The sequence below is a fragment of the Indicator indicator genome, chromosome 5, assembly GCF_027791375.1.
Source record: "Indicator indicator isolate 239-I01 chromosome 5, UM_Iind_1.1, whole genome shotgun sequence".
NCBI lineage: Eukaryota > Metazoa > Chordata > Aves > Piciformes > Indicatoridae > Indicator > Indicator indicator.
Window position 1 is genome coordinate 21,186,347 of NC_072014.1, and position 14,055 is coordinate 21,200,401.

The 14,055-nt window shown below is 37.4% G+C and overlaps 1 protein-coding gene across 1 annotated transcript in view; it reads left to right on the forward strand.

Moving 5' to 3' along the window:
* The window catches only part of TLK1 (tousled like kinase 1), a 66,929-nt gene extending 58,560 nt beyond the window's left edge, over nucleotides 1-8,369 (forward strand). The window contains exons 17-21 of the mRNA XM_054381457.1: nucleotides 579-748; nucleotides 1,862-1,997; nucleotides 4,425-4,536; nucleotides 4,830-4,937; nucleotides 7,890-8,369. Coding sequence (XP_054237432.1) covers nucleotides 579-748; nucleotides 1,862-1,997; nucleotides 4,425-4,536; nucleotides 4,830-4,937; nucleotides 7,890-8,066 — 703 coding nt within the window. The 3' untranslated portion in view covers nucleotides 8,067-8,369. The remainder of the gene's footprint in view (nucleotides 1-578; nucleotides 749-1,861; nucleotides 1,998-4,424; nucleotides 4,537-4,829; nucleotides 4,938-7,889) is intronic.
* Nucleotides 8,370-14,055: the final 5,686 nt, after the last annotated feature.

Below are 14,055 nucleotides of genomic sequence, written 5' to 3' on the forward strand. Positions count from 1 at the left end.
TGTAGAATTTGGTCTCAGCTAAATGGTGCTGACCTCCTACAAAATGATAAAAACGGTGTTTTGCAACATCTGACTAGCAGGCCCTATAGGATGTCCTGAGGGATGTGAGGGACATGCAGTGCTGTGATGGCTTTGGGCAGAACAAGGACTGCTGTAGGACAGCTCAGAAAGTCTGTTGTAACTTAAACCAGTTTCCAAGAGTAACATCAGGAGTGTTATCAGCCTAAGTGTAGCCCATTGTCACAGGGCTGCACCACTTGTGTCACATCTTAAGGGACAGTGAATATATTTTTTTCTATTGATAAATGTGCCTACATAAGTATTTTGGTTTTTTTAACTTAACCTCTCATCTGCATGGATGCATTTTATCTTTTGGTGAGTATAAGTGTTCTGACTGATGTCAGTTTTAATAAGCTAATACTTATGTCATGTGTTCTATTAATAATTTCCTTCAAATATTTAATATTCAGGCAGCCATTCTTAAACTTGGCAGTATCAAACCGTGTTGTCATGTCTCTATTTCTGATTGTGCAGTTTCATATGTTACTTAATTTTGTCTCTCTGAAATTCTGCCCTAGGTTTTGCACGGTGTTAGAATACTGTGAAGGCAATGACTTGGATTTCTATCTCAAGCAACACAAATTGATGTCAGAGAAGGAAGCTAGGTCCATTGTAATGCAAATTGTAAATGCACTACGATATCTCAATGAGATCAAGCCCCCTATTATACACTATGATCTTAAACCAGGTACATGAGTAATGTTATGATTGAAAATATCATGGGGTTTTTTATCTATCCTTTATTTTGTTTGTAATTCAGAATTATCTCCTGTACGTCAGGCTTACTGTAAATAACTAAAAAGAATATGTACTTTTCTTTCTAGTTTTATTACTATCTTCAGAAAAACGTTTTTTGTAACTTTTATATTTTGTATTGTTTTGATTTGAATTTGTAGGGAAAAAAGAGCATATAACACATAGGCACCTACATCAGTAAATAGCAATATAACCAAATAATGTAATTAGTTGACTTAGTCCTGTCTGGTCACTGTGGAGTTTTGATGTGTAAATTATTTTTCTGTTATGTATTTCATAGCCAGTAAAGGATCGAAATGGGTAAGCAGTCAGTTTCAGCACCCCAGTATAAGCATGTCAAAACAGGACTTGACAGAAGTTTTCTTTACAATTAATAATAAGGACTGTTGCTGTCTTGATTCCATGGCCTTTGTTTTATTACCTTACACAAATGATGCTGGTATTCTTCATATACTATGAGGTTTTGTAATGTAACTCTTAGTGCCAACCTGTTTGCTTGCTGGTGTTTAATAAATTGTTCATACAGGTTTCTCTCAACTTACAGAACTGTACAGAATTTACTCGTAGTCTCATTAAGTTTTGTTCTTAGAGGACCTTCATTAAGTAACTTCTATATCAAAAAAATATTGTACAACCTTCTCACATGGAGTAAGGTTCATAGTATTGAAGCTGTTTCTTGGCACAATTTTGCCGCATATGTGGGCCCTGAAACCCATAGTGTGGGATTTATTCCAGGCAGAAAAATGTGAAAACTTCATTGTGCCTAAGTATGCTGCTGCATTTTGATGATTCCTCACTACGTTTTGGTATTTCCTTGCTGTTCACTCAGCTCCCAGCTGAGGGAGCCATTTCAGATGATGTAATGATAACCTAGAGAGTTCCTGAGGCTGCACTGAAATATGTTGTAATCAAGTTACATAAGATTTCACGATATAAAAACCATGTAAAGTTGTCACTTACCCCTCATGAAATTAGAAGTTTTGAAAATAAAACATTCTGTTAGGGTTTTTTTGACGTAATGTTGGGTTTTTTTTCCTTTGGATAGGTAATATCCTTCTTGTAGATGGAACAGCATGTGGAGAAATAAAAATTACTGATTTTGGCCTGTCCAAAATAATGGATGATGACAGCTATGGTGTAGATGGAATGGATTTAACCTCACAGGGAGCAGGAACTTACTGGTAATGCGTGGTTTGATTTTGCTGTGTAGACTTGGGTTATTGTTCAGATTTCATAAATGCTCTCTTATAAAGTCAGTTTGGATGGAGAGCTAGGATTTAGAATATTAGCATTGATGATAAACAAAGGTTTTTGTGCAATACTGTGAATGTTGATATTCCCAAATATTTGAATGGTAACCTGAAAGTAAGATGTGAAACTCTGAGTGTGTATTGTTTAATTATATATATTAAAAATGTGGAGATGATAGCAATTAGTTAGAGAAACAGTTTCCCTGGAGAAGCAGGTATTTAACCTTTGGCTGCAGATGGTCAAAGACACTTGACAGAGCTATGATGATGAAGTGTGAGTGCTTAGTCCTTGGAAATCTTAGAGCAGGGATTACCAGCAGGTAATGTCCTTAGGACAAAAGAGTATTTACTCTTCCACACTAAAGATCAGCAGTTGGTTTCTGTGTGCACTTGCATGCTTATCCAAAAACCTGAAGTTTTAGAGCTGCCTACAGAAGAGGAATGACACTAAGTGTTTCATGGCTTATAGAAAAGCTGTTTTTAGAGTTTGTTCTCTAAATATGCAGCTTCTTCATGGCACAGTAGCTATTTGAGCCTGAGAGCATGGCAGCTGTGTTAGGGTCGGTGGAATAGAAAGCCTGTATTGGTCAGGTTATTACTTACGAATTCATTTGCTCTTTCTCTGCTTATTCTGCCAGAAGAAAGATGAGAGTCAGGAGCTGAAACCTAACTCTAAACAGATGCTAGTATAATTCCCATTTGTTCTGAAGATTTTCCCATGTTTAAAGTTGCATGTAATAAAGTTTTTGCCTTTTCCTTTCTCAGCATTCCAATGCTCACATGCTGTGAAAAGATGATTATTCAAGTTGAAAAATTTTAGAAGACTTAGGGTTTTTCTACTCTCTTTAATGCTTCTAATTAAACAGCAGTTTAAGTGTTGTAGGAACGTATCTCAAAAAGTTTTGGCCTTTGGATTTCATCTAATCACAAGCACTAGTGGTACTGTAAACTAAGATGCAGAAAGGTTTGTAGCCCTTACAAGGTCATGGTGAATTTCTGTGTTTCCAATTCTTTGACCCCAAAATCTTTATTAAGTAGGGAAATACTTTGAATGAGTTTGAGGTGGGAAATGAGACTGTTTAGAGCAGATTTCACAAACTGTCAGTAGAATAGTCATAGAAGGGATTTCCTCAGTCACTGATTCTGGTTACCTGCCTTTCCGTGCAGCTGCGTCACATAATCTTTTTTGTAAACTTAAAGAAGTTTGTATTCAATTTGGTTGGTGTTTTGTCCCCAGTAATCTGATTTGGAGTGTGTTCCATAACCTCAGTTCTCTGATCATTAGAAACCTAATCCTCTAATTTACAGACTGTGTTTGTTTGTGGCCAGTTTGTACTTGTTTGTTCCTGTGCCAACACTGTCTTCCCTGAAGTAGGTTCCCTTTCTGGCACTTTCTCCTTGATGTTTTTATGGCTTTCAGATTTTTTTCGCTGAACTCTATAGGATCTCAAATTTTCAGATCATTTTAGTATCTTTCTTTGCATCACTTTAAGGTAATTTTTCTTTGTTGTTGTTATCAGAATTGTACACAAGTATTCCAGAAGAGATTTTGTGATGCGATATGAAATTCATATTTGTATTACGTTCTTATCTCTTTTTTTTCTGCAAAGAAAATACTTACTAAATACTCCACAAATTCTTACTGAAATTTTATTTAAAGCCATATATGCTGTTGATAAGAGAACATCTTATCTGTAGTTGCTCTAATAGTTTCTATGCCTTTTCCAGTTTTAGATGTTGCAGTCAGTAATGCTTAACTGCCACCATACTGATACTGCTTTTAAAAGTGATTTCATTTCACCAGTGCTTACATAATTCAGGAATGGCACAGGAACTTCCTCAGCTTTCACCTCTTTATGTATGGCTTCCTCCTGATCACAGGAATGGAGCTAGCAATAACCTTTATCCACCATTTATCCCTCTTGTAAATGTCATCATTCTTATTAAAAACTGCAGTAAAGGGTCTTTAATTTACACTATCTTTGGTTTCTAACCAGGCCTGCTCTTAAAATGCTGTGTATGCCTTTCACATCTTTTTGCTCTGATAGATGGTGAAGGTTCATATTTAACCTAGGATCCGAATTTAGAAAAAAAAATTAGTAATTTAAGTCAAGAATATGAGTATTTATGCTTGTATGAAATAGACTTCTATTTGAGTGACCAACAATAAAAAATTGTAATGTCAGTTTTGATGGGTGTGCAGGCTGTTGGAATATGAATCATAAAGAAACCATAGAGTTGGCAAAAGATGATAGATATTTACATTAATTATGTTTACATTTGTGTAATTTGATACTCAAGTTTTAGTGATGCCATACATCTATTTGCAAACCCTGAGATGCGTGTTTTGTTCTCCAGGTACTTGCCTCCAGAGTGTTTTGTAGTTGGCAAAGAGCCACCAAAGATTTCTAATAAGGTTGATGTATGGTCAGTTGGAGTAATCTTTTTCCAATGCCTTTATGGTAGAAAGGTAAGGAAAATGTTGCGTGAAAGTCTCGGGGGTTTAGTGCGAATATTTGTTTCCAGTAGACTGTGAATTATAGTCATAAAGACATGGATATATGTGGACAATTACTTGTCTTACTTTTTGGTAGTGTGCATTGATATTGCAAGAAATGCACAAAATCTTAACTTAAACTTTTTTATTTACAGAATGGTTATCAGTTTGTATTAACACTGCAACAACACACTATAACATAAACATTTATGAAATCAAAGTAGTTGGATAGCTCTCATTTAGAATACCATGTGCTTATTTTTCAGCCATTTGGCCACAATCAATCACAGCAAGATATTTTACAAGAAAACACAATATTAAAAGCCACAGAAGTTCAGTTCCCTGTCAAACCTGTTGTAAGCAATGAAGCCAAGGTAACTTTTCGTATGATCTCTTGAATAACTTTTAAAACACACATCATAATACATCATAAAGGATTGAGCTGTACAATTGCTGTTAATTTAAGAATGCTGCAGGACATAGTAACTGAATGTGTAGGAAAACATAAGGGAAAACTAGTATTTTGATGTTTTTATGCAAGCAAACTTACTCTGGAACTTCACAAAATCACGTGCTTCAAGGTGAGATTATATATATGTGTGTGTGTACATGTCTATATGTAGTCTCACTTTGAAGTACATGATTGAGATAGAGATAGATAGAGATACATACACACACACACATTCCAGAAATTTGTAAGTGGGTTTTAACATAGTGTCTCAAAAATGGTCTACTGTGCTATTCTCCAGAGGACCTTAGGGGTATTCCTCAGACTGTCTTTCTAGAAGTTCTTGTGAAATACCTCTGCTAACAGTAACAAGCTCTTTGGAGCCTGCTAACACTCTTCCCCTTGAAAGGTCATACATAGTACATTTGTATTAATTCAAAGCTGAGTCTAGAAAAATAAGTTCTTAAGAATTTGTAAGATATGTTGATGCTGATTCAGGCAATAAGACTGCCAGAACAGTTCATCCTCCCACAAAGGTATGGATGGCAGTGTTTCCTGTTTTTAAAAGTACTGTGTTGAAATGTCTGTAGTATCAAACTTGTCTCCACAGACTAGCTATTCAGAAATACACGGAGGTGTTTTCTGAAATAGTTGCCTCTGAGGGCATCTGTAACACTAAATCAATTCTGTAAATGTGGAAGAAAACATAACCTGTGTGTTATTGTTGGTAAAACTGCCCCAGTTTTTGACAAGTTTATTCATGACCAGATGCAGTAGATACGTGCTCACTGAAAAAAATGCCAAGATAATAGAAGGCCTATTAAAGTTCCAACAACTAATTAAACATACTTTAATTTGGGACACAAGCTGGAAAAAAAATAGAAATGTTAAGATTTCTCTTCTAAAGATTGTAAGGAATAAACCCTTTTTCTAGAGGTGTTAACTACCCAAGAAAGTACGCCTTTAGGGTACATAAACCTGCTGTTTGAATTTGTGTTATATTTCTGTTGGTTCTGCTTTCTAAAAACAATATTAGCGAATGGGTTGCAGTTAAGGTTGTAAAAATTTGGCTGAAGAACTGTAGTTCGTCATGGATTTTTTTGAGTTCTTGTTTATTTTAATTTTTTCCCACTCACTTGGAAAAGATCTGTCCCTTGAATGCAGCTGACAAATATGCCTCATATAACTGATAATATTACATGTTAACAATTTGTATCCCTGTCTTTTAACTTTGTATTTCTTTGTCATTAGTAGTTATAGATGATGTCAGGAAAGAGTGCATAGTTCAGCATGGAGAGTCAGGAACTTATTTTACATTCTCTGTGTATTCCATGTTCTATTTGTTGGGGTTTTTTTTGAAAGGCTAAAACTTTTCAGTGTTCTCCACTCTTACTAATATTGTCATGATAGCTGTAAGAAAGAGCAAGAAATTATTTGCTATAATACAATTTCAGACTAACTTGTAAATTCAGGCCATTTATGATGACTGTGTAGAATCCAAATTATATTTCAGATTTATTGACCTGGCAGTTGTAAAAGAACAACTCATAAACTGAAATTCTTATCAGGGAAACATGGAGATGAAATGAATATGGAACATGGAACATGGAATGACATTGTTAGTTTTCAGACCCTAGCTATCCTTTGATCCTCCTTAATTTTTTCCTGTTCTCTGCAGTGTTCTCCTTTGCTTTGCAGTTGTTTGTCTGCAGTGTCACAGAAGCGCAAACTGTTACTCTGAGAATCTTGCAAATAACTCTTAACAATTCATTCGTTAAGAAGGCTTTATTTTGAAGAATTTGATTGAAATCCATAATGTCCAAGAATACATAAATATATATTAACAGATATGCATGATTTTTATTTTGTACTTATTCCTGCTGGATACACAATTGGCAGAATTAAATTCTAGCATGATTCTTTTGAACTTGTATCACAGATCTTTTTTTCCTTTAATCTCCAGTTTTTAATTGGAGCAAAGAACAAACAGCTGACCAGATTTGTCAAAGAAAAGACATGTAATTCTTTTAAATTAAGTTCTAAATTAAGTAATGATGTGCTAATCAGTTCTGTAGCAATAAGGATTTTCTATCATTAAATGTTGGAGCCCAAACTCTCAGGAGACCAAATGTTCTGTCTATGCTAGACATAAGACTTGACAGAAACTTTCAATACAAAATGATTGGCATACAACCTATGGGCATAAATGTGGAATAACGTAAGTGTCTCAGAAACAGTCCTGATGTTGATGATACATTTTTATGTGGATGACATTGAGGGTTTTTTTCTGGGAAAGGAGGTCCAGCTAGGTAGTGGTTTCTGAAGTAGTCTATTAGTTATTTAATGCCTACTGAATGTGGCAACAACCATTGCCAAATTTCACATTTTGCTCTATTCTGTCATGGCACATGCAGGTAGTGCCTGCTTTCAAAGGTCAGCTATAGCCTTGAAATTCTACCCCTACATCTCCCATCTACCACACAGCTGAATGGTTTTAAAAGTTCCATAGAGCTCCTTTCTACTTTTTTAATTCTCTGACATTTCCTTCTAGTTTTCACAAAGCTGTTTGTAGATAACACAGGCAGAATTCTAATTGAGTGTGTGAGGTGCTAATGTTTTGCTTGTACATAAAATTCCTAAACATGGAAATACATGGTTTTTGAAGTGTGATTATTTGAAGCCAATTAATTTATTGAATTACTTTTTTTGTGCTGTGACATTACATTTTTACATTGGACTCAGCAGTAAAATGTTACACTGGTATTTGAATTGAATCATAGAAGAACAAGAATTTGTTTAGAAACTAGTTTATCCAGGAGGACTTGCTTATTTGCTTGTAGGCAGAATAGTATTGTAACTTCTTACATTTCTTCTCCAGGCCTTTATCAGACGCTGTTTAGCATACCGAAAAGAGGATAGATTTGATGTCCACCAGCTGGCTAATGATCCTTATCTTCTCCCTCATATGAGGAGATCAAATTCTTCAGGAAACTTGCATATGACTGGGCTAGCAGCATCCCCTACACCACCTACATCAAGCATTATTTCATACTGAAATTTCTCCAACTGAGGAATGGCATGATACCTTTGTGTAGTTTCCAGATGCAGATCTGAGCTTGAAAGCATTTGAGTGTTTTTAACAGGACAAGTTTGATAACTGTGTTTTCAGACCCAAGTCCTCCTACGTAGTGTCATTTGTATGATTGGAATGGATCATGGACTGTGAATAAATGTACCCTTCTGAGAAATACCTTTAAACATTGAAGGACGACACTGCCTGTTACACACTAACAGGTATACTGTGTTTAAGACTGAAGAAAAGGTTTTTAGTTTTTTTCTGGGGAACACTGTAAATAGTCTTTTTAATACTTAAAGTACATTTGGTTGATACTGGAAGGTTCTAACATGAAGGGTAGTTTTTCATTATTTAAATTTTAAAAGGTAGTGAGCAAATTTGAAAACACAGGAAAATTTTTGTGCCTGGTTATAAACTAAATAAACTGCCATCTTTCCAAGACATTGATGTTTTGAAACCAAAGTAAGGAGTGTGAGACAGTCAAAGATATCTTCTGTATCAGATTAATCAGATAAAATTGTAATATTTTCTTTGGCAACTCAGGCTTGTACCTCCAAAAATGTGGTGATGTTTCACTGAATTTAGATGGAAGGGTGATATGGAATTCCTGGTACTTATTTCTCAAATAGATTGCTAATTTTGGAATCTGCTCAATTTGCTAAAAATACTATACTTGCTGTGGTATTGAAACTTGTGAAACTTTCCAGGCTTCTGATAAAAGCAAGCAACAGTATGAAACCAAATGCAAACAGGTTATGTATAATGTTCTATGCAGGAATAATGATAAATTCCCTTCTAGCTCTATTGTAAATTGTTGTACAGCTGTCACATTTTCAGTTAAATTTCAGCAACTTACTCCTGTACAAATGTTTAAAGTATGGCTTTTTCTAATTGGATATTGTATTTTTTTTAAGTCTCCCTCAAGGCGCTTTTAATTGCTGCTAAATGATGTTGCTTTTACGTTTGCAAAAGAATCAAAAGACCTCCTTAAGGTGCAAGTCAACTGTTCGTGATAGAGAGACTAAGAGTAGGTAATTCATTAACCAGGCATGTAAAACAGATCTGTGTTGGCAATATACAGTACAGTTCTTGAAGTCAGTCTATTGCGTTCTCAACCGGCAGAGCGCATTGATACTAGATGTAGAAGTTGCTCATGGTTATTCTGTTTCTGAAAGTTTCTATCAACAAGGAAATGTTTCTTGTGGCTTGTACAGATATTTTAAAATGTGAAACATTTTCTAACTGCCTTGTATGGTAGAAACTTACTTTACAGAACAGTGTATCTCTCTCCCATTCACCATTCTTTTTATTGTCCCATTCTTGATGCTGAATACCTATATGTAATTTTGTCCATGTTGCAGAAAAAGGAGGCTGTATTACCACAGGTTTTCATTTAGTATTGTACAGTTAAACTGTTGCTCTTGTTTCTGATGTTGCAAGCCATTTTGTTTTCATTGTATATAAAGAAACATTAACTGTCTCTTTAAGATGCTGCTGAAATTGTAGAGAATGTAGCCAAAACAGTAATAAACAACGACAGTTGAAATTTCAAGGGTTTCATTGTGTGTTTTTGCATTTCAAGGAAGGGCAAATCAGATAATCGTATCGCTGAACTACAGTTGGCTATTTGAAACATATTCTCTTTAATTACAAACAGAAGGCCAATAGTGGATTAATTAATTTATGTAACAGTGGCAGTACAAGAGGAGGATTCCATGAAACTTAAACATCTGTCATAACAAAGTAACCAAAACATCATTTCACTGAATAGACCTCACAAAAGCAACTTTTAAGTATTTCAGTGGGTCCTTCTAGAATTCTTTAACCATGGAATAAAATTAGTTCATAGAATAAAGTTAGACTCAGTGACTCTTCCTGCCTCATATTACGCCAGAGTACTGGGACAGCATCCTGTTCACCCTGTACAGCATGAGACTGAGTGCAAGATTGAAGGAGAACATGCCATAGCTGTAGGCTCACACTAGATTTATCCTGCATGTGTCAATATCAGAAATTAAATCAAAGAATGTTTTTGCCTAAGGAAAGGATGTAGGATTGTGTTAACTGTTTTTTATTTATCTGGAATGTATTATGGTTACACCTAGAAAAGGAAAGTTTGGCAGTGTACTAAAGAACTACTTAAGTAACTGGAAATTTTACAGCTACCTGAAAATAAGGGGGTTATGCGTTGCACTGATTGCATGCAGACTCGTTTTTCCTGTTAGCAGCTGGTAATAGGCTGCTGTAGGTGAGGACACAGCACTTACTCCATCCAGCTTTACCAAATACACATTTTGGAATTTAAACACTCACTTCAAAGTTTCATATAGAAATGCAAGAAAGAAAAGGAGAGTCACCATCTCTTTTTTAATCAAAAGTGCAAGCTTATACCTTCAATACAGATAGCTGTGTTTCTGTTAGTACTGTAAGATGCTAAAAATTTTGTAACCCCATGTGAAGGTACTGCACAGTCACAAGGAGACATCCGAGTTAGCGCATTTGGTGTCTGGTATTCAGCAGTTTGTGCTTGGGATAGAAGTGTATCCTTGGGGATAAATCTAGAAGCTTGAATTGCTGCTGCGTGTGTAGGAATGTTGGTTCACCCCTAGGTAATTCATGCTGTGGTTGTTCATTCTGTGTTTCATGCTTGTTTTACTAATTTCGTCATGTGTCATCCGTCACTAGATTTCCTAATCTCTCTTCTGATTTAGCAGCAGGTAGACAAAAGGATTGAATTTTAAGTTCATCGGTGTGTATTTAATGAACCTTGGAAATAAAAGGCTTCCTTTAAATTTATAAATACTTTAAAATTTTGCCATTTACTGGAAGATGGTAAAATACTACATTACTTCATAATTTAAAAAAGCTATATATGAAACAGAGGTGACTGTAAAAGAAGTTCTGCACTTTCAATGATGATTGTAGTGCTACAGGTCACTGCAGCCAGAGTTAACAATGGTTGGCTTATTTCTGGAAAACAACTATGTTTTGGCACAGTTCTGTTTCATTTATTTGCACTGAAGTTGTTTAGATTTCAGTGTGGAACACTATTCACCCTTAACTTGCTCTACTGTCATTGATAGATAACCATTTTCATGGAGGCTAGTTAGTATTTTAATTTTCTAAAAAGTGCTTTTTAGCACTCACAAGAAGACTGGAAGGGCATCGTATTGCTGGCAGGCTGCCCAAGTGCTATTGACCACACACACTGTGGCTATGAGCAAACTGCTGCATAATTAGAGAGGCTTTCAAAAGCCCACAAAGCCACAAGCTCTCAGTATGCGAGTCACAGGTGCCTGAGGTGCTAAGCTGCTGCTGAGGGGTGCTCTGCCCTCCAGGGACCCTGAGTGGAGTGGATAGCTGCTGCTGCTGGCCTAAGCAGGTCACTGGTAAAGATGTGGTTTAAAATAAGTACGCTCTGGAAAGGAAAATATGGCCTGGGATTTGAAGTCTCCTGCGTTCTTCTGTTCCAGCTTTTGAAGTCTTCCTGAATCTTGAGGGAAACCATGGATCTGAGGCAGGGCTATCAGCCCAGCCAGGCCTGTCTACTCCATACACAGCTGTCCCAGCCAGGATATGGCATACCCGGTCTGGGGAGCAGATACAAGTTCCCAACAGCACTGTTGCTCCAGTCTTGTTTTGGGCTTTGGCTCTGCTGGGGCTGCAGCTATGCCTGTCACAGCCCAGAGGAGCTCCTGCAGCTGAGGGCCCCCAACTGTGCAAATGGCAGCAGCCACCCTCTCTTCACCTGCTGCCGTGTTTTCTACAGAGGATCGGATCACTGAGGGATACTGCTGGCTGGAAGGTGCTGCAGGAAGGGTGAGAGATGTCTCCAAGACATGTCTTTCTCTTAAAAGAGCTCTGAGGACTTGCTGGTGTTCTCCAGAAATGGGACATTGCACTGGGAAGGGGGATCAGGGAGCCTCACCTGGGGAAGAGGTCTGGTCAGAGCATCAGGGTTAGGAATGGCCTCAAAATTTGGAGGCAGAAGGGTAAGGGAGTCTCTCAATTTAGGTGTCTGGAACACTTCTTCAGTCTCCCTTCTGTTGTAGGGTTTTTTAGTATTTTTTTCTATGTATCAACTGCTGTTGGAGGGTCACAGTGTCAGAGTACATTAGAGGTTGGAAGGGACCTCCAGAGATCATTGAGTCCAACTCCCCCTGCCAAAGCAGGATGACTTAGGGTAGTCTGCACAGGAATGCATCCAGGTGGGTCTTGAAAGTCTCCAGAGAAGGAGACTCCACAACCTCTATGGGCAGCCTGCTCCAGTGATGGTTTCACAGGTTCACGGGTGCCTGGCAGCATGGACTCACAATATTTCCGCCATTGTGGTCTGACACTGCCTGCTCTCAGCCCTCTAGGTCTGTTTGCTGCCACATCATTGACCCTGCCATGGGCTTTGGGGTGTAAATACCTCTCCTGAGGCCTGGAGCATACCTGGTTCCAGGCAGCCATGAATTCTAGAGTTGAAGATTATCTTGGTTTTTTAGGTAAAGTAAGATTGGAAATGTTTTCAGAGATAAAATTAATAATCCAGTAATTTCATGTCTCTGTGACCATAGATTGATTTAAGGAGTCTAGAAAAACAGAGCTCTGCCTGAGCCACCAACCTGGGGTCCTAGCATTACATACCTGTGACCTAAGGTTGATGTGCTTCCAGGTGCCCTTTCCACAAATGAAACAGGCTTTACTTGGTCCTCAATGCTTGCTAGACAAGGGTCCCTGAAAAACTCTTTAGTTACTTCCAGTGCCCAAGTTTGGTTCCAGATTACTTATATCCTGACAAATCTGTCCACTTTATTCTGAAAATACTCATCAGTGGAGGCTACATTATTTATCCAAGCAATCTACTACAGTTTTCCCTAGCACCCCATCTTTCTTATTTCTAGTTCTCTGCACTGTGGCATGAAGAGTAATTGCCTGCAACATGTAGTACGTGAGCCTTGCTTTCTGTGCAGCCTCTGTGTAGTTCATTTTTAATTTCATGCATGCTTCTTGAGTACCCTTTGGAGTTAAGATCACCCTCTGAATGAATGAGGTTCTTGCATTATTTATTTTAGCTATTCAGTTCCTAACAGAATGTTAGGGAAACTAGTAGTGTTGAAGAAATTATTTTCTCTCTTTAAGTAATTGAGTCACCTTACGATCTTTTCATTGTGCTGTGTTTCCCAAGCCAGTCAAATTCCTTGCATAAATCAATGGAAAATGCTCTCCCTAGAAATATCCTTTTATATCTAGTGTCTCTAGAGCTAATCATGTATCATTAAGGAGTTATGTGATGCTTGAATTTCAGAATCCTCTTGTGCAAATCTGTGGGTATCTTCTTCTGCATGTCATTAAAACACACAGAGGAAGTTTCTGTTTTAAAAAATTATAGAGATCAGAACCACATTTGCTATGTGCTCAGAGGATGTGCTATCACCAGAACAGCAGGTCAACTAGCAAAATAAAGTGTTCTCTTGTTCTTGGGTGGAAGCTGTACCATAAGATTCAGCAAAGCACAACCCTGCAGCCCAGTGAAACAAGTGTTTCCCAGGAAGAGAATGACATGGCCTTTGCCCTGAGCCTGGTGTGTTTCTGTAGTTTAGCAGTGATGCTTTCAGTGTGAAAAACATAAGCAGTCCCTGGACATCACCCTTGTGTTTGCTGTTACTCTTGGGAAACCTGTTTACCCATACAGAGAGTTCAAATCAGTTTGGCAGGTGGCCTGAGGTTCTAACTTCCTGTTATTTTTAGTATTGATGCACAAGGGGGTTGTGTATTGCTCTCTTCACTGCAACTGGAAGGACTGTCCTTAGCAGTCATTGACTTCAGTAAGGTCTGGGAGCAGCTGTAGCTCAAAGAGGCATAAGCACAATCCAGTGCTTCAGTGCTCAGAGGTGCCTGTCAGTACCTTGCTGAATCAATAACCTAGGTTATTTTTTATGTTGAAATTCTGAAATATTTATAATTCACACAGTAGCAGAGT